The 19,258-nt window shown below is 53.9% G+C and overlaps 1 protein-coding gene across 6 annotated transcripts in view; it reads right to left on the reverse strand.

The window, feature by feature from the left end:
• Nucleotides 1-17,152, reverse strand: part of SPNS2 (sphingolipid transporter 2) — a 35,845-nt gene extending 18,693 nt beyond the window's left edge. For 4 of the 6 annotated variants that reach the window (XR_001596193.2, XM_036222367.1, XM_016138798.2 and 1 more), the window contains exons 1-2: nucleotides 16,608-17,112; nucleotides 2,945-3,010 (exon numbers count right to left, since the gene is read on the reverse strand). Coding sequence is in view for 5 of the 6 variants with exons in the window: in XM_036222367.1 (XP_036078260.1) it covers nucleotides 2,945-3,010; nucleotides 16,608-16,977 (436 nt within the window). In the remaining variant the exon portion in view is untranslated. Of the gene's footprint in view, nucleotides 1-2,944; nucleotides 3,011-16,607 lie in introns of all 6 variants that reach the window. The other 2 variants (XM_016138799.2, XM_016138800.2) reach the window with 2 other exon arrangements.
• Between the last annotated feature and the right edge of the window lie 2,106 nt (nucleotides 17,153-19,258).

The raw sequence follows: 19,258 nt of genomic DNA on the forward strand, positions 1-19,258 counted from the left end.
CTCTCATATCTTCTCAGTCTGACAAACTAATTGGAAGTCCTTTCCCCTGAATAAACTCTAATTCATCCTTCAAAGCTCCACTCAAATGCTGTCTCCTCTAGCCACCAAGCAGAGCTAGGTGTGCATTGACTGCCATTTCCTCCAGGGCTCCCACAGCTCACCACCCCCCACGCCTGGGTAGGGACTGAATATGTTTTCTGTTTCCATCAACAGAGGGAATTCAAGGACTAAATCTGTGGCAGAGCCCAGCAAAGGGCCTGCTGAGCAGTAGATTTGGATGTAGCTAGCTCTTTAGGTGTAGGCTATGGGGGCTCCTGATTTCCCAAAATAGCAAGACCCAAGAGCTATAATTCTGCTATAATTCTGGGCTTTTGCAGAGGCTGAGCTATGGCTGCTACTGGAGACTCAGAGGCCAGCTCTGAGCTGGCTGCAATCTGCAAGAAGGCTACAGAAAGTAGGCTCTTCCCAAGCCAGTGCTCATGCTCTAGTCCCAAGAGGAAAGAGCAGGGGCAGGCCCAGGCCTAACCTGTAGCCACCCCCCACCCTGTCTCCTGGCCTAGCAGCCCCTGGTGCCCAGAAATAAGCAGACAACCTGGCTCTCAGCCCTGGCCCTTTGATCCAGGCAAGCACCAACACCTGGCTGGCGCCCTCCACCTAGCTCTGACCTTATCAGGGCCTGGGGAAGAGACAGGTGCCTATGGCCCAGGCCAATTAGGTGATTTGCCTGGGTGCCCACTGAGTCACATCTTGGTCTAGCTCACCTAGCTTCTTGGCTCAGATAGCCGAAGAAGTGAGGATGCTCTGGGACGCCATCCCAGCTGTGCCAGGGGTAGGTAGAAGGGTGAGGGTAAGTGCGAGAGAATAAGGACTTGGGGATCTCTGAGAGTGCTGGGACTCTAATTATGGCCCAGAGGCATCCATTCTGAAAACACTGAGATAGGTGTCAGACTCTTAGACACCTGAAACAAGCCTTGCCAATCCAGTGGCCATCTGTGTCCCCTCCCCGCCAAGAGGACAGCACACACAGAGTCCCAATTCCAGGCCTGCTACTCTCCTACCATAAGACCTGAAGCAAGTCATTTCTCCACTCTTGGCCTCTGCCCCTTCATCTAGAAAGTGAAGTTGGCCAAACAGAACTTGTAGGAGGAAGAATCAAGCATGATGATGCCTGGCGTATTTGGGGTATTCGTCCACATCTGGCCAGGTCAATAGGGATCAGTAGCGACTGCTATGACTTCTCTCAGCCACCCGCGGCAGTGCTATGACTCTCATGGCCCTCCCACACACACCCTGGGCAGCTACATTGGCCCTGACCTCACTTGGGGGCGGGGGGTGGGGGGGTGGGGAGGGTGGTTAATGGAAAAGGCTGAGGTAGAGCCTTACTCCACATCAGTCAGTAAGGCCAAGACCAGGATAGGATGAGGCTCGGCTGGCCTCCCATGTCTCAGGTGCCACAGAGGGAGGGCGCTGGATGGCTAGGCTCTCTCCTGCCCTTCCCTCATCAGCTCAGCAGCTTGCTCCCTTCCACGCTTCCATCTAGCTTGAATTCTCTCTCCCCTGCTCTAAGAGCTAGTCACTGGGAGTGCAGCTGGAGGGACTCGTCCCAGGCCCCAGGGTGGTGGACTTGCTATAGCCCAGCCAGGGAGGCCCAGCAAGGGGGTAGGGACCGGGGGAGGGATTTGGGCTCACATCCTGGGTGAAGATGACATGTGCTTGGCAAGGACCTGGCCACGCTTAGGAGGTGCTGGACCACACAGCCTTGCCCAAGTCCTAGCTTGATCAACTCTCACACATTAGGGCTGAGCCCTGAAACTATTATATCCTCTCTCTCTGAGCCCCAGAGACCCCGTCTGGGTAATGAGCACAGGCAGCTGGGCTCTATAAACTCATTGTGGAGGCCTGGCATTGTGCATACTGGAATGCCACCTAAACAGGTCAGGCAAGTTCCTGGACAGAGGCAGCTCACTCTACCCCTCCCTCCCAGGAGAGCTCAGGATGGGGAAGACGTTAACAGACTGCAAGACAGGCCATGGTCTTCTCACATATCTGACTATGCCTCACAGCCTGATAGACTCCTGGGCCAAGGGAACCAGGCGGGCCACAGAACAAGATTGGGCCAAGTCAGGACCAGCCCAGAACTCAGTGCTGGCTCTGAGTCTCTGTCCATGTCTAAGGGGCTTGCTGAGGGCACAGCCGGCATGGCCACAGCTAGTGGGAGGTCCAGGGAGCCCAGAGCTCAGGTCTGCCGGGGCCATATAGGAGGAAGGGAAGGGACAAGGGAGACATAGACCCTGGATGGAGGTCCAGACAGGCTGAAATAACTGCTTAATGACCTGCCACACTGCTCTGGCCCAGGAGTCTGGGGCCCTGCCTCCTCACCAGTCAGGAGGGTGGGGCCTCCAGGGAGATAAGGCCAAGAAACTTAGGCCCCATCCTAGCCCAAGACCCAGATCCTCAGGCTCCTGCGCTGAGTCTGAGAATAGCTCTGGGGGTGACCAAGGGGTTGATTCCCAGGTTGATGGCAGTGGAAGGACTTGGGGTTAAGGGGAGGATGTGGAAACAGAGTTGACAAGGCTCTGTTGACATTGCCCGAGTTACTGATCTAAGGATTTTCCCTCACCAGCCTCAGAATGGAACCTGGATGCCTGGGTCCTGATGAGGCCCCAAGACCCAAAAGAAGGGTAACCTCCAAGGACCTGAATCCGTGGCCTGCATGCTGGCGTATGTCCCATAGTCCCTCAAAGCAGGTATGATTTGTTTTGTCTTACAGGGAGAGCAGAAGCTAGAGAAGGTTGCCTTTTGTGAGTGGCAACAGTGGGATTTGGATGCAAAGTCTCTGCTCTTTCCAGTGAGTCAGGACCAGGAAGAGACCCAGCAGGGAAAGACCTACCCGAATGGAGGGGGCCTGAGATGCCGAGACATGGGAGGGGTTTGTGGGCCTCACCTGACTGCAGCAAGCCAGCGCCTCGGTCCTTGACCCCAAAGTGCTTCTGGATGTCCAGAAGGACGCCTGGAGGGAAAGACAGATGATGTTTACTGGTGATGTCTGATGCCTGGCACCCCCATTACCCCAGACCACCTAGGTGACCCCAGTCCCAGCCCAGCCCTCTTTCTACCTTGCAGGGCCCAGCCTGGCCCCATCTACGCAACTCCACCCAGCCCAGTTTAGCCAGGCCACTGGGGATGTTGGAGTCCAAGTTTCTATCCTGCCCTACTAGGCCTTCTGTGCTCACCCTGGGGGTAGGATCTCACCCCTTCCCTGGCTGCTGCAGGGACCTAAGGCACAGACAGGCCAGGTTCCTCCATGGTTACTCAGCTCAGTGGAACAGCCAAGCCTTCTATCTGTACCCTGGGCCTCTGGCCTACCTGTGGCTCGAATCCAGACTGGGTACTGGCACCTGAGGAATAGACATGCACCCTGTCCTCAGGGACGACCACCAAGTCTGAAGCCCAGAGAGCAGGTGGTCAGCACTGAAAGCTGCAGGGGAAGCCCTCTGGCTGGGAGATGGTTGAGGGGCCTCACGGGCAATGTTCATACCTGCTCACCAGCACATGTGCACAAATGAGCACACACACACACACACACAAACACATGTATACGCTCACCCAGCTGTCCTCAGGATTATTACCAGGACCCCCAATTTTCCAATGCAGGAGTTGAGATGCAGAGGGAAGCAGGCAGGGCTGCAGGACTGCTTTCTAGGGAGAAGGGGGTCCCTTCTCCCAAGTCCCAGCCACCTCTGCTCTCTCATTAGGGCTTTGCATGTCAAGGAAGGGGTCAACCAGAACAACCAAAAACCACCCCCACCTGTGGACAGACAGAACCATGTCTATATGGGATTCAACAAGCTCCTCAGCCCCTCTCACTTCTTATAGCACTCGACCAGGGCCCTGAGTAAGCACAATTCCCAGCCCTGAGGGCCCGAGGGCCCCCACCTTGGCTTATCTCTGAGAAAAACAGGAGGCTGGGCCACAGGTCCGAGCCCCCTGACCACTGCACATCTGCATTGAGAAGGGAAAAAAAGAGGAGGAGAAAGGAGCTGAATAAGAAGTTCCCTATTCAGGGGACAGAGGGAGGGACTGGACCCTGCCTTCAGGGGACTCTCAGAGCTCTTGATGATGATGATGACGTCGGCATTTGAAATGATGATGAAATGATAAAATGATAATGGTTTGAATTATTGAGCATTAAGTGTGTTGCTAGTTTAATCCTCATACAATCCTATGCAGCTGATACTATTGTGCCACTGGACAGATAAGGAAAACTGAGGCACAGGAAGTTAAGCCACACGGTTAGTCATACAACAGGAAAGTAGGCAAAAGTGGAATCTCCAAGCACTATATGAAAATCCCATCTGGTGGCTGATGGTGTAGAAGTGGGGAGAGTAGAGTGTCACTGTCCCTCCCAAGATCCAGAGTTGGGATGCCGAACAATTTCCTGGGATGCCGGTCAGACCTTGCTGCTGTCCTAGCAGCCTGACAGCCAAGAGAGGCTGGTCTCCTCCCTGTTAATGCCCACAGTGGATTTACCATAATTACCCATAATGAAGAGGCTGTGTGAGGCCCAGTTAATGACTTAATAACCAAGGCAGGCTGTGGTCTTGCCTTGAAGGCAGAGCCAGGGGCCAGTCCTGGGCCTGTGGATGGCAGGGCCACCAAGGAGGACCTCCAAAGTGCCCCAACCTGGCCTCAGAGGCCCGGAGTTTCATCAAGGCCTGTGAGTAGCACGACTGGGTCTGACCTTGGGGAGCTACCCACACTCACCTCCCACCCCACAGTCCATTCTTACACCTGAGCCAGGACCTGTTCTCCTGATGTGTGGGTCTGATCTCATCACTCTCTCACAGAGTCGCCATCAGCTGTGGCTCCCTACTGCCTCAGGGGAGGATCCAGGCCTGCCACCAGGCCACGGGGCTACAGGTTCAGCCCTTCCAACCCTACTCTCCAGCCTCACTTCTCAGGACACCACCCCTCCAACCAATACTCCAGCCTCCCCAAACTACTCATGGTCCCTCAATTACACATGTTTTTCTCTTCTATCCTGGCACAATTTTGTTGACTCTGCTAATTCCTGCCGCTTCTTTAAGACTAGTTCAGGTGCCTCCTCTTTCAGGAAGTCTTCCCTGATTTCTACCCCTCCCACCACCCTCAATAAATTAGTTGCCCCTGTCCATCCTTGTTTTAGCACTTGTCACATTAGGATTAGTTAATTCTACAGGGAAGATACATAAGAGCATGGATATGAGTTCCTTGGACCCACTGTGGCCAAGAGCTAAGAGCCAACAGTTATTGGTTTCTGCCAAGTTCCAAGTACCATGTAAAGCTCTTCAGATGGTATTTCTACCGCCGTTGCCTATGCTGATATCAGCGATTATCACCCTCATTTTACATATGAGGAAACCGAGGCTCTGAGAAGCAAAATAATTTGTCCTACAGCACTTAAGGTGTCAGAGGTAAGATTTGAAACCAGGTCTATTGCCAAAACCAAAGCTCGTTCTTCTGCCACACTTCTTCTGCATGGTTCACTCTTGTTTCCCAGCCCAGGGCCCAGCCCACTGCCAGCCCACAGTGACTGTGGAGTGAATGCGCAGCTAGATGGGTGAGTGCCCACCTCATCCTCCACTCTAGACCATGAGCCCCTTGAGGGCCAGGTCCATGGCAAGTCACCCCCAGAACCCAGAACAAAGACCATTTAGAATGGGTGGAGTTGGAAGGCAAAATGGAGGTAAAACTCTCCCTGGGCCCCTGAAGAGTGAGTCCCTATCCGCAGCCAAATGGAAGGCATGAATCTGAGATAACTGTTGGCTCACTTCCTGGGAAGGAAGCCATATAAAAATGGTCATCATGAAGACGGCTTGTGTGCACAGCAAATCAAAACACTCTTATTTCCTCCCAATGCACATTCTATACACCTGACTAGACTCGATCCCCCTCCCATATTAGAGACACAGCTTTTGCCTCTGCCTCCAGGAAGCCTCCACTGACCTCCTCTACTGCTCCTGGTAAGGGCGGAGGGGGGACATTTCTCCATGTCCAGATGGGCATTCAAGGCCCCTGGGAACTCCCAGGCAATCTAGATCCTAAGACAAAGGAAGCTTTGGATACCTGCACTCCAGCAACCCCTGGAGCTCAACCTTGGGTCCAAGGCCTGAACTCCAGGCAAAAGACCTGAGAGAACCTGCCCAGGGAGCAGGGCCTCATGCAGGCCATAGGCCCTAGATCAGGCCCTGTCTGAGCCTTTCTGGGTTGTTTTCCCTCTATAGAACTGGAAGGAGCGATGGCCACAAGTGGTTGAGATCCCACTGGCTCCTGGCACGGGAAACGTGTGTCACAGCCGCCCTGCTGGTCATCTCAGATTTTCCTCTGGGCTCCAGCCTGCCTTGGGCCCACACACCCCCTCCCTTCTTTACCACAGCCTTATTTTTAGCCTCTTTCCTGGAGGCTGAGGTTTAGTGGGTCACAGGATAAGCCTCACATCCAGGAGCAACCTCCTAGAGCTCAGGCCAAGCCCCTTCCACCAGCCCTACCAGCCAAAGGCATGCAAGGTGGGGCTTCTACCTCGCATGCAACCGCCAGCCTTCCCATGGCCACAATTCTCAGCCCAGGACTCTCCAGGCAGTCACCCCAAATCCACATTTAGAATTGCCCTCTGTCCACAGGGTCCCCATCCCTAAGAAAACACTCTGGAACAGAAGAAGCATCTGGATTTTATCATCCATTGACCCCAGTTACACCCCATCTGAGCCTTTGAGGGTCTCAACTCTTGTCTAAGGCTAACCGTCCCCAGCTCTAGGCCAACTGTCCCTCCTGCCTCCCAGTGATCTTGCCCTGGGTCCACCCCTGGCTCGAGCTTATACATAGTCTTAGCATCTCCTTCACTTCTGTCTTCTGTACATCAGCCCACAAAAGTGCTCACATCACTCTCATCCTGGTGGTGAAAGCAATCCTGACTTGTCCCCTCTGCCAACCACTCCACTCTCCCCTGCTCTAGCTGAAGTTCTTGTATGAGTTCTCTCCCCTTCCAAACTCAATGTCCTCACCTCCACCACTCCCCTGAAACCAACCACCTCAATCCTATAGACTCTCTCATCCCTCAGTGTCCCAGCCACCTGGACTCCCGTTCTACAGCTCCCCCACCTGGTCTCCATTCCCTGAGTGGCAACATGGCAATACCCAGGCCAGACACCTAGGAGTAGGCCCTGACACCTCCTTGCTCCCCATAGGCCCATGAATGAGCCCCAATGATTCTCTCTCTTCTTCACCAGCTGGCCTCCCCTCCAGTCTGCCTCCTGCAGCCTGATCTCACAAGCATTTATTGATCTCTCACTAAGTCCTGGGCTGGGCTTTAGAGCCCATAGACCGTGTCTGGACTCAAGAAGCTAACGCCATGGCCCAGTGATTGCTCAGAGTAACCCATGAGTTCTTCGAAATCCACTGGCCCAGGCCACTGGTTCAGTAATACTACTACTAACAACAACAAAAATTTGGGTAATAACATGTATTGAGTGCCATACACTGTTTTAAGAGTGTTACCTCTATTAGCTCATTGATGTGGCTGCCCAGTAATGCTCAATGGCTCCCCATTGTCAGTAAAATTAAGCCAAAATTTCTAGCACTTGAGGTCTCCATGATCCACATCTGTACAGACACCTTCTTTGGAGGTGAGACTCAAGTATCTCTTAATATATAGCCCAGGTGATTGGAAAACACTGGCCTGGCTGGCCTAAGGACTCTGGGACTTGGATGTGACAACTCAAAGGCCTCCAAGCTTTGACTACAGCTGTGCCCTCTTCCTGAGAGTCTATCTCTACTTGTTAAGATCCATCTCATCTGACTTATGGACATGGACGATGTACTAGTGGTTACCAGAAGGCAGGAGGGAGTGGGGGGGGGGCGGGTAAATGGGATAAAAGGGGTCAAATATGTGGTGACAGAAAGAAATCTAACTATGGGTTATGAACACACTATACACACACACACATACACATACATACATACATACATACACACACCTTAGTGTTGAAACTAACTGGATTTCATTAACCAATGTCACCATTAAAAAAATAATAACAAACTTAAAAAAGTTAAAAAACAAAAAATAAAGATCAGCTCATCCAGAGCCCAGATTCAAGGTCATATCTGCCAGGATGCCCCACCAACTTCCTCCTCTGGGACCCTTATTGAGGAAATGCCTGAACCTTGAGGGTACCTCCAGAGCTGGATGGAATGTGGGCTGACTCATCTAACTGGATGGTCACAAATACAGTGATTCCTCATTACTGCTGGTCCCTTGGCAGCCCCCAGAAGGGCCAGGTCCAGACCCCAACCTGCTGATATCACGGAATTCTCAAAAAGGCCAAGGTGTAAGAGGAAACTGACATTGACCTGAGGAGCCCCTAGCTCAGACCAGCCTCAAATGCAAGGTTGGGACAACATAATCCTGAGGTCTCTTCCTGCCCAGTCAGCCGGGGCAAGCTATAGAGTGCTCAAGCTTTCTCCCCCAGCACAGTCATCATCACCCTACACTTACCCTGCTTCTCTCAGAGCAGCTAGAAACTTGGCTGAATTCTCAAGAATATGGGCTCCAGAGCCAGATCATCTGGGTTCAAATCCTGACTTCTGCACCTTCCCTGCTGTGTGACCCTAGGCAAGTGACTCAACCTCTCTGTGCAAGTTTCTGCCTCTGTAATATGGCTTAATTTTAAGGTCTGCTTCCTATGGTTGTTGTGAGGTTTAAACAGTTTAATCAATGTAAAATATTTAGAATGGTGCCTGGCACATAGTAGGTAGTTACTAAATGTTATCACAGATCATTAACTCATGGGACAGGAGCCCCAGCCACAACAGAATAATGAGAACTCCCACCTCAGTCATCTTTTCTCCAAAATGAGGACAGATAGCTAGAAAGACAGGACCTAAGGACCTGAAGGGATGGGCCATGCCTGCCTTTGGCTGGTCCCTCTAGGAGGGGCCCTGGTTCCCCTGCAGAGGCCTCAGAGCTGGCTCACTTTGAGAGTCTCGCCCCTGCTCCAATGCTAGGCCACAGCTCCCGCCCCAGTAATTATAGAGGCCTGACGGCCTGGCTTTGCTGATCTGGCTCTGGATGGCTAAGGCTGGAAAACCACAGCCTGGCCCTGCTAAAAACCCCCTCCCCTCTGCCCCAGCCTCAGGGTACTGGCAGTCCCTGAGCTGGGGACCCAAGCTCTCAAGCACACACACTTCCTGCCCCAGGACTTCCACGGGGCAAACTCCTGCCCCTATCCCCAGAGACAAGCTGAGTGACTTCCAGGAACATCTGGTCCCCACTCCAAGCTTCAGGTCACCCATCTGAGAGTGACCCAGGATCCCCATACATCCGGGCTGGGTTCATCCTAAATCTCAAGTGCATTTGTTCTACATATATTGAGCATCCTCCTCCCACATCATCCTACAAATCTGGGTCATTAATGTCAAGACAACTTAGTGGTCATCTCTGCAGGAACCATGAGATAAAGCCCCCAGCCCCAGAGCCTCGGTCCCTCAGAGAGGCCCTACCCTCTCCCTGGAGAGCCTAGACTCTGAACTTGTCCCCCTAAAGAGTACTCCAGCTGGAGACCATAACACCCTTCCCTACCAAGAGCCCTGCCCACATACCCTGTCAGCCCTAGAAAGGAACTGCCCCCAGAGCTCAAAGAGCCCTCCCTTCTCCCTACCAAGTCTCTATGCCTACAGTGGGTGGAGACAGGCAGCCTGGCCTCTCTCCATGGCTTTAGTCTATCATTTGGGGCCAGCTTTCCTGGAACCAGACTTGGCCTTAGCAATTTGGGGGCTTTGCATAGCTATTCCTTTCCCAGCTCAGCCTCTCAGGCCCGGTCCTGTCTCAGGGGCTCCCACGACCACCTGGCAGGGGACAAGGTGGCCATACCCTTATCATGAGCCTCAGGGGTCCCCAAACCCTGGCCTGCAGACTGGTACTAGTCCATGACCTGTTAGGAACCAGGCCGCAAAGCAGGAGATGAGCAGTGGGCCAGCAAGCAAAGCTTCATCTGTATTTGCAGCCGCTCCCCAGCCCTAGCATCACCACCTCAGCTCCACCTCAGATCATCAGGCATTAGATTCTCATAGGTGAACCAGTCCCTGGTGCTAAAAAGGTTGGGAACCACAGGCCTATGTGACCACAGACACAGGATAAGAGGGAGGAAGGGGGAGAGATAAGAGATGCCGGAATGGCGTGGCTCAGGCCCGCGAACTCCCAGCTTCTCCTGGTGTGCTGCTTCAGTGGCCAAGGGTACCAGCGACTTCTGCTCCCACTTCTCGAGTGGAAAACTGAGATTCAGGAGATGAATGGGACAAAATCTGCAGAACCAGGCAGGAGCAAGGCTGAGCTGGCCTCCGAGCTCCAAGCCTGGTCTGTGTCCCCCCACCTGACCCCAACCAGACCCAGAAAAGAGGGTACAACCAGCCCCCTCTCAACATCCATACCCACAGCACTCATATGGATGTTAAAAACAGTGTGTGACCAAGAAACGTCACCCTTCCCAGGCATAGCCCTTTACAGTTTACAAAGTCTAATCATGCTCCTTGCTTCCTGGAACTCCATTTGGCAAATCCATGCTTGAGAGTGAAGGGACCATGAAGACCTCACGGAGCTACCAAGTCAAGGGGAGACCTCAGCAAGGTCTCCATGATCGGAGAGAACTGAGGGAAGGTAGAAGGCCAAGTCCCAGTCCCGGCCTCCAAGCTGTCAAGTGCATTGTCCCTCTTACCTCTTGCTCTAATGTAACTGCTTATGCTCTCAGACACATTTCCCCCAAAACTCCTTTCATCAACCGCCCAGCTACCAGGAAAGGGCCTGGCCTAGAGCAGACAGCCTCACTGTGTGACCTGGGGCCAGCCCTTCCCCTCAAGTGCCTCTCTGCAGAAGAGACCAAACAAAGCTAGCATGGTGTCCTCCAGAATGTACAGAAACCATTCTGCCTACTGTGTGGGCAAGGGGGCCTCACTGTCAGAGTTGAGGGCTGAGTAGTAGGACCATGCTGACAACTTCTCCAATTTCCTTTCTAGGGGTGCCAGGCTCTGTAGCTCATTGGGTGCCCTGCTCAGTACAAACAAGTAGCACTGGCAACCACGAGAGAAGCCCTAGCCTCGGCAACAGGGGCCTGGTCCTTAACTAGGATTGTCTAAACCTATCAAGACCCCTTCTGCCCAGAGGGATGGGTTTTGGGGTTAGGGTCAACCCAACTCTGCCAATCAGTCAGCAAGGGTCAAGCCTGTGCCAGCACCCCACAACACACATATATTGGGGTCACAGAGATGACCAAGACTGGCCTCTCAAGGCTAGAGAAAGATGTCCACCAGACACGGGGGGAGATGCTGTGATGGATATGGAATATAGTGTAGCTGAAAAGCAGGAATTAGGTTCCTGGCTCAGCCCAGAGAGTTGGGAAGACCTCCTAGAAGGAGGCAGAGGCACCACTGACACCTACCCAGGGAAACTGAGGTTGGCTGCTGCAGCAACTGGGAAACAGGCCTGGTTATCCTGGGGGAGGGAGGTACAGGCAGAGCCAGGGGACAGCAAACAAGAGTTCCTGGGACCAAGCTACCCTTGGGAGCAAGAGCCTGATCACAGAAAGAGGAGCAAAATCATCTATTATTGATTCAGGGTTCAGAGAGGGCCAGGATCTACCTCAGGTCACACAGCAAGTCTGGCAAAGCAAGGAGTAAGAAGCTCAGCCCAGAAGACATTCACGGCCCAAAAGTGAGCCTGGCCCCAAGAGCCTGGGGATGAAGCTAATGTCCTCTTTGCCTCCCTCACTCTCAACCCCTGTCTAGCCTCTGGATTTCAGTCCCCCACACCCAGGCAGAAACAAAAGCCACTTCCTATCTGAGGAAGGGACATGGAGCTCTTCCTTTCTGAACAGCTCTGATCTAGCTGTAACCTACAGCCCTGCAGCCTTCCTGTCCCATTTACAAAATGAGAAACTAAGGCACAGGCTGGAGCATTAAATGGCCCTGGGTCCCAAACCAAAGCAGTGGTTTCAAGGCACTTCCTCTGACAGGTCCACAGCACAGCTGAGATGTTGGCAGAACCAACTGGAAGGTGCCTAAGGAGGAAGAAGAATCAAGGAAATGGGCAGCCGGCAGTTAGTCATTAGGGTGCCAACATTCCAGGGCAGCCAGTGGTTGACCTGGGTACTGACTTGCCAGAGAGGCACTCTGGAATGCAGCCCTGGGATACCCCACCCTACAGACTTTAGGTAGTGCTAATGTGGCTGTGGCTAGGGTGAGGCCACCCACAGGGAAAAAGACTACCTGAGGAAGTAAGGAGGAGGTGATACTGACTATCCTTATCCACAAAGATAGCCATAGAGCTTGGGGCTTGACTGGGCCTCTACCCACCAAACGACCCTGTTAAATGGCCCTGGGCCTCCATTTCCCCATCTGTCATCTCTGGGCAAACTCAACCAGGCAGGCAAAAAAAAGGGCCAAGCGCCCCAGCCTGGCAGTCCCCTCTGGCACCCAGCTCAGGTGTTTGGGGAAGCCCCTAGTCCCTGCCAGGCCTGTGTTCCTGACTGGGTCCCTATCTTCGGCTATCCTTCTGGGTTTCTGTTAGTGAGCTGTTGTCATGGATACTGGTCTCAGCTTCTTTGGCAGAAAAAGACTCCCCCAGGGCAGCACTCTGCCTCTCCTCACCAGCCCCCACCCCAACCAATTTCAAGTGCCCAGTCTGCCACGGCTGGATCAAAGGAAAAAGCAAAGGTCCCAGGAAGAGTCAGGTGCCCTAGAGAAGTTGAGGAAGGATCTCAGTTCTCAAATAGCCATTCTCCAACCATGAAAAGGGCCAGCGCCAGCTCCCTGTTGCTGGGCCTGGTTCCAGGAACAGAAGGCTGCCACCTACACCCTCAGCTCTGCTTCCATTTTACAGATGGGGCAGAGGCAGCTCTGGCTCCAAGAAGCAGAACTGGGAAGAGCAGACCCAGGACCCTCGCCTGAGGGCTCCTTCCTTCTCCTAACCTGACGGCCAGGAATGAACTCAGAATGGAAAGCGGTGGCTAGTAGGCTGGTAGGGGCCACAGTAGCAAGAGCCACATGCCCTAGGGTAGCTCAAATCACCTCCCTTAAATTGAGCTGAAATTCATCTGCCCAAAGGGTTCCTACCCTGGTCTGCAGTCTCTGAGTTTCTAGGCCAAAAGCAGGAGGCATGTCTCTGCCTCTACCAAGAGAACATTGTACTGGGAGTGGAAGGGAGGAAAGGGTTCTGGTCCTGCTCTGTCCTGCCGCATGATGTTGGATAAGTACCTGCATTCTCCTAGTATCAGTGCCCCATCCACACAAGGAGGCAGAAGAAAGAGTTTAGAGGTGGTTGGTTTCTGAGCTACCTCAATTTCAACCAAGGCTGGGTAAGAAAAGCAAGAGCAGGAGTCTGGCCCTCCTCACCTGCCTTCCAAGGCTGCTGCCCTCAGGGAGTTCTCACGGCAGGGAGGAGAGGCCATAATTAACTGGATCTCTGTGCGGCACATTGGGAATGCTAGTGAAGAGGAAGAACCTACTGGAGTTCCCAGGATGGAGAAGAAGGGAGGGAATCACAAAGGTGTCCTGAAAGATACTGTCCAAAACAGAGGAAAATGGGAAGGTTGTCATGGCTGAGGCACGGTCGACATTTGTGAAGCTCTCCTAGGAGTCTGGCCCTGTCCCGGATGCTTAAGAGATGTTCTCATTTATTCCACACTACTCTGGAGGTAGAGAAGAGGAAATGATCACCCAGAAGGCTCAAGAAACATCACCAAGGTCACAGGGCTGGTAGTTGAAGAGCTTGGACTCTGAACTCTGGCATCAAAGACTTTAGACCTGTGCTGTCAATTGCAGTGGCCCCAGCCGCTATGGCTGTTGAGTACCCTAAATACAGCTCATCTAAATCAACATGTGCTATAAATGTCAAACACACACTGGGTTTCAAAACTTATTATGAAAAAGAAAGCAAAATATTTCATTCATAGCTTTTACACTGATTACATGTCGAAATATGTTGGGTATATTGAGTTGAATAAAACATATCAATTCATTTCACTTTTTTTTTTCACTCTTTTATGTGGCTACTAGAAAATTTTAAATTATATAGGGGGCTTGCATTATATTCTTTTTTGACAGAGCTGATCTATACCATGAAGATAGAAATACATAGGACAACTTTAAAGGAAGAGAGTGGGAACTCCCCTTATTCTTTAAGGGGAAGCCAGGGCCAGATAGTGAGCTCCTGAGGGGCCAAGTGGGCAGGAACATCAAAGGTGACTGACCAGCTGAGTGTCAGCATCCCTTGCTCTCTCTCAGCTGGGCCAGCCAGCAACAGGTGGACTCAGACCTGGAATGACCATTCTCCCGCTTGACCCATCAAGCCACAGTAGTTGCCATGGAGACAGTAAATCTTCCTAAAAACTGGCAGCAGGGAGCTGTTGGGGAATCTACCATAAAGAGAGGGAGAGAAAGCCAGGCTTATCCGGAGAGGAAATCTGTGTATGTTGTGATGGGTGCGGGGTAGTGCACAAGCTACAACCCTGGGAGGGATGGATAACCCAGGTGGTATTTGCATAGGGTTTTCTGGGCCTTCCTCCCTACTGTCCCACACCTCTCTTAGCCACCCCCATCCTTTACCAATTCACCAGAAATTTCCTATCTTCCTCCCCCGTTCTGATATTCTGGCTCTGGGACCCAAGTCAGGATTGGGGCAGATAAACACCAGACTTCTCCGATCCTACCCTTTTTCCCTCAGCCCCTGGCAGTCAGCTTCCCTGAGAGTATCAGAGGGGGTGGTCTGGAGCCAGAAAAAAAAAAAAAAAATTTGGAAAGTGCTACAGTGCCAGAAGCAGCACCATTCATTGCCCAACTGAGAGAGGGTGGGAAACCTCTTTCCAGGTGGGGCTTACTGGTAGATCTAACACCAGCCTTGTTGTGTGCTCTCTGGGCCATCTTGGACAAGGATTGTACAGGGCCTGTTTCCCCAGCTGTACACAGAAGTCTATTTTGTATTACTACAGGTCCCGATGTTCTTTGACTTCTCCCCACCTTAGGGTGGCACCTAAGCTCCCAGGTCCCAGGCAGGCACATGCAGGACAGGGTCTGGTGCACTTGGGCCATGCTGGGTATTTCTGCTCACCAGACCAAGGTAAGAGCCCCTGGGGGAGAGCCCGCCCCAGAAACTGATGCCACTGGTACCCACTTCCAACTCTCCACAGCAGAGGAATGGAGAGCCAAGGGTTTTGAATATGAGTGGGGGGAGGGGAAGCCTCTGCTCTCCCACCGGAGTTCTTGCCTTCTAGTTGACACAAAACCCCAATTAACAGAGGAGGAGACTGAGGCCTGGAGAAGGGGACCCAGGCGGGTGTCTGGTTTATGCCAAGGCTCTCCCCTCAATCACCACAAACTTCTTTTTAGAGTCTGTCCAAAATTCCTCCAGCTATCTTCTTTATTTTTTATTTTTTATTTTTTTTTGTGTGTGGTAGTTCCAAATTTTACTAAGCCATAGTTAGGCATGTTCTGGGACAACATGTCAGTTACACAGTCACCACTCTCCTCCCAAAAGGAGCCCTTACCTGTATGCCAGCCTAGCCATGGAGTCCTTTTCTCTCAAGGCTGCACCATTCCCACCTAGGGGCAGCTCAATCTAGAGAGTCTCCACTCAGACCCCGCCTGAAGGAGGAGAGCCAGCAGACTGAAATTCCAGTCCCCCATCCATCCCCAAAAGGCCCAGAGATCAACCACCTCACAAACGGGAGAAACAGACCTAAACACAAGCTGAGACTAGCCCAAGGTCACACACCAAGTACAAGAGCGGCAAATTTGGGGCTAGAACCCAGTTCTTCTATGAATCCTCACTACATCCCCAAGTCTGGTTCCCAGAGATGCTCACAGAGGATGAGGCAGCCCCTCTTTAGGCCCAGTGGCCTGTACTCTATTCCAGGCACCAGGCGCCATAAAGCAGAGGGAAGCGTCTTTGGGCCTCTAGCCAGGGCCAGCTGCAAACCGCATCCTGGGTCCCCAGGCGCCACAGACCCGCCCCGCCCCGCCCTCTTCTCCCCGCAGCCTGGAGCCTTTGTCAGCCACGCGCTCACACGCTTACACACACATCCGCGCCGCCCGCGTGCACACGCTTTCTCCCCAGGCTCAGACCCGCAAGGGGCGCGCGCACTCGCCGCACGCACGCAGAGGAGTGGAGGCGGCGGAGGAAGGAAGGAACTGATCCGCTACCGACCGACAGACTGCCTGGGCTGGGGGAAGGGGAGGAGAGGCCTGAGAATCTGAGGCGGGGGCAGAAGGGGGCGCAGAGGCAAAAACGCAGAAAGACGCAAGGAGACTCTCGGAAAAGAGGACAACGGATGGGACGTCAAGGGCTGGCGAGGACGCGCGGACTACTCTAGGGGTGGGGACTCCCTCAACCCCTGGCCCTGGGTGGGGGGCAGTCCTTGGATTGGACCCATGGATCACAGGGCATCACTTGCCCAGTTGTGCCTGAGCTAAGGGCACTTAAGGACCCCACATAAGGCTTGGATATTGAAGGTCTGAGACCAAAGGCTCGCAGGGGTACCTCTAGGCAAGGGGTCCTGGTTCTCGGGCTGGGTGGGGCACTAGCTCACCTGCTACGGTGTACCTGTCCAGGTAGTTGAGCACGTTGCCCAAGCTGAGGATAGCGGCGGCTGCCCCTCGCCCGCGGCCCAAGCTGGCGGGTTTGGGCTGCTGTGCGCCAGGGCCCTTGGCAGCGGTTGCGCAGCTGGGGGTGCTGGGGGTGCTGGGGGGTCCGGAAGGGGCCCGCCTCACGCTGCCGGACAGTGTCTGCACCTCATCGTCGGCGGCCGCGACTCCAGCTGCGCCTGCTGCCCGCGTCCCGCAGCAACCACCACCGCCAGCCCCTAGTTGCGCCCCCCGGCGCCGGCGCCGCCGCTCCGCGTCCGCCTCCTCCTCCTCCGCGCCGCCCGCCGCCGCCGAGGCGCATTCCAGGCACATCATGCCAGTCGGGATCGGGGCGGCGGGGGGCGCGGGGGACGCGCGGCCCAGCTTGGGCCCACTCAGTGCGTGTGTGCGCCGCGGAGCCGTCGCTGCACCATCCCGGCCAGACCCGGTCTGCTCCTGCACTCCGGCCCCGGCTGCGGCGCGGCCACGGTTCAGCCCGATGCGCCGTCGCCGCCGAGGCAGCTCTGACAGCTGAAGTCCGGCCCGCCCACCAGGTTGCGCCCAATCAGCTCCAAGCAGGAGCCACAGCTCCGCCTCGCACGTGCTGCCCCGGGGGGCAGGGAGGCGGTGGAGGGCCCTCGCGCTGAGTCCCTCCCGCCCAACGGGGGCGCAGTCACGCCGGAGCAGTGTGACTATGGAGGTGGGCAAGGGAGGGGGCTTGTGGGAACTACGGAGGTAGCAATAGGTGCATTCTCCAGCACCCACTCAATGCCCTCCCTCCCCACTCCCTTCCACGGGAGTGGGCTATTGGCGGAGACTCTGGGAGACAGCTGAAGGCTGGAGCTCAAGGCATCTGAACAGCTTGGAGAGAGGGTCTCAGCTAAGTCTGGGGCGCCTGTAGGAGATCCCGTAGCCACTCCAGCAGCTATTCACCGGCCCTGATTTAATCAGTTCAGGGAGAGCTGCGTAAGAATCAAGAAGTGTGACCAGTGGAGGCTTGGTCCAGGACCCAGGCCTCCACAGGCACAGAAGGCTATGTTGGCCACCTCCCCAGGGAAACCCATATCCAGCCCCCAGTCTCCCCTTGGGCCCATTCCTGGGTGTGCACCGAGACCCTACTCCTGTCTCACCACGAGGCAGCACCCAGCAGGGAGAGCCAGAGCTCCACTTGAAGCCCTCCAGAAGCAGGGCATTAAAAAGGGGCCTTCTTTCCTGAGGGTGTGGCATCCCCAAGCACCCGACTTCCAGCTATGCACTAGGTAAGGGATAGAGCCCTGAATGGAAGACAGGAGGCTGGGTCCTAGTGTAGCTCTGCCCTGGAGGGTAGCATGACCCTGGACTGGAACCCTAACTCCCTCTGGGTCTCAGTTTCCCTCTCTAGGAGTAGATAGGATTCAGTCTGGAAGTCTATGAGTGGTCAGCAGAGTGTGGAGTTCTGTCTCCCTTGGGGAGTGGTTGGGTAGCTTCTGTGTTCAGGGCCACAGTCACCACTCTCACCAATCTCAGAAGTGCCGTGGTTCTGTGACCGCCCCCCCCAACCCTTCCCCACTCATCTGTTTGAAGCTTTGATTGAAATTAAAATCCTGTACAAAGTGCTGAAGACAAAATGGTAGAAGTAGACAGAGCCTGGGAAATCAGAATTATCTCATGTGTCACAGAGAGGTCTCGGGGCCCAGAAATGGCCCCATCATGGATATGTTGCTAGTCAGTGACAGGGTTGGTGCTGACCCAGGGCTCTGATACAAAACCCCTGGACTGGGAGCTCAGTTCCCACTACAGACTGCTCCAGGCCCAGTGTCCACAGGCAGGTGCATCTTGGGAGGGTGTCGGCTACAATGAGTCATGACATAGCAAAAGGGTGACACAGCATGAAGCGCCCCTCCGCATCCTCCCTACTGCCTCTTGTGAGCAGAGTTAATCCCCAAGCTGGTGTTTCTTGGCGCCTTCGAGGTGTATTTTAAATTCTGCGAAGTGACTAAAAATATGCTTCAGCATGTTGGGTATGAATGACTGTGACAGAAGGGTTAGGAAAACATTTCATTCTGAAAGTTGCCTTGCTGCCTCTTTCCAGTTTGCTGAGCTCAAGCCTGCAAACCCGGATAGAGAAAGTTCCACTGGCTAGCCTGGGATGACAAGTGATTAACAGGCAAAGATAGACCTAGGAGCTCCATGGGGCTGAGACTGGGCCCCAGCAATGACCCTCATGTGTGATGGCCAGCTAGAACACAATATCTGACTGTAGGACTGTGCCCAGCTGTGAAGGAAGCACAATCATGGCTCTAAACTGGGCTCTAAGGTCCCCTTCCCAGTCCCCCAGTCATCAATCATCCTATGCCCATGACACCCTAATCTCTATCTCTAGATGTGGCCTCATCACCAACCACTAGGTCCATCCATATACAGTCTCCTGCACATATCCCCACCCCAGACATCCCACAGCACCTTGAATTCAGCACATCCAAAACTGAAATCATCTTTCCCCTAAACCTCTCCCACCCTGGTATCATTTACCTCTTGATGAACAGCACCATCATCCACATTGTCACTGAGCAGAATACCTGGGAACCATCTGGGACTTTATCTCCTCCCTCAACTCCTACATCTAGGTCCTGTCCAT

This window comes from Rousettus aegyptiacus, unplaced genomic scaffold (assembly GCF_014176215.1).
Source record: "Rousettus aegyptiacus isolate mRouAeg1 unplaced genomic scaffold, mRouAeg1.p scaffold_m13_p_6, whole genome shotgun sequence".
Classification (NCBI taxonomy): domain Eukaryota; kingdom Metazoa; phylum Chordata; class Mammalia; order Chiroptera; family Pteropodidae; genus Rousettus; species Rousettus aegyptiacus.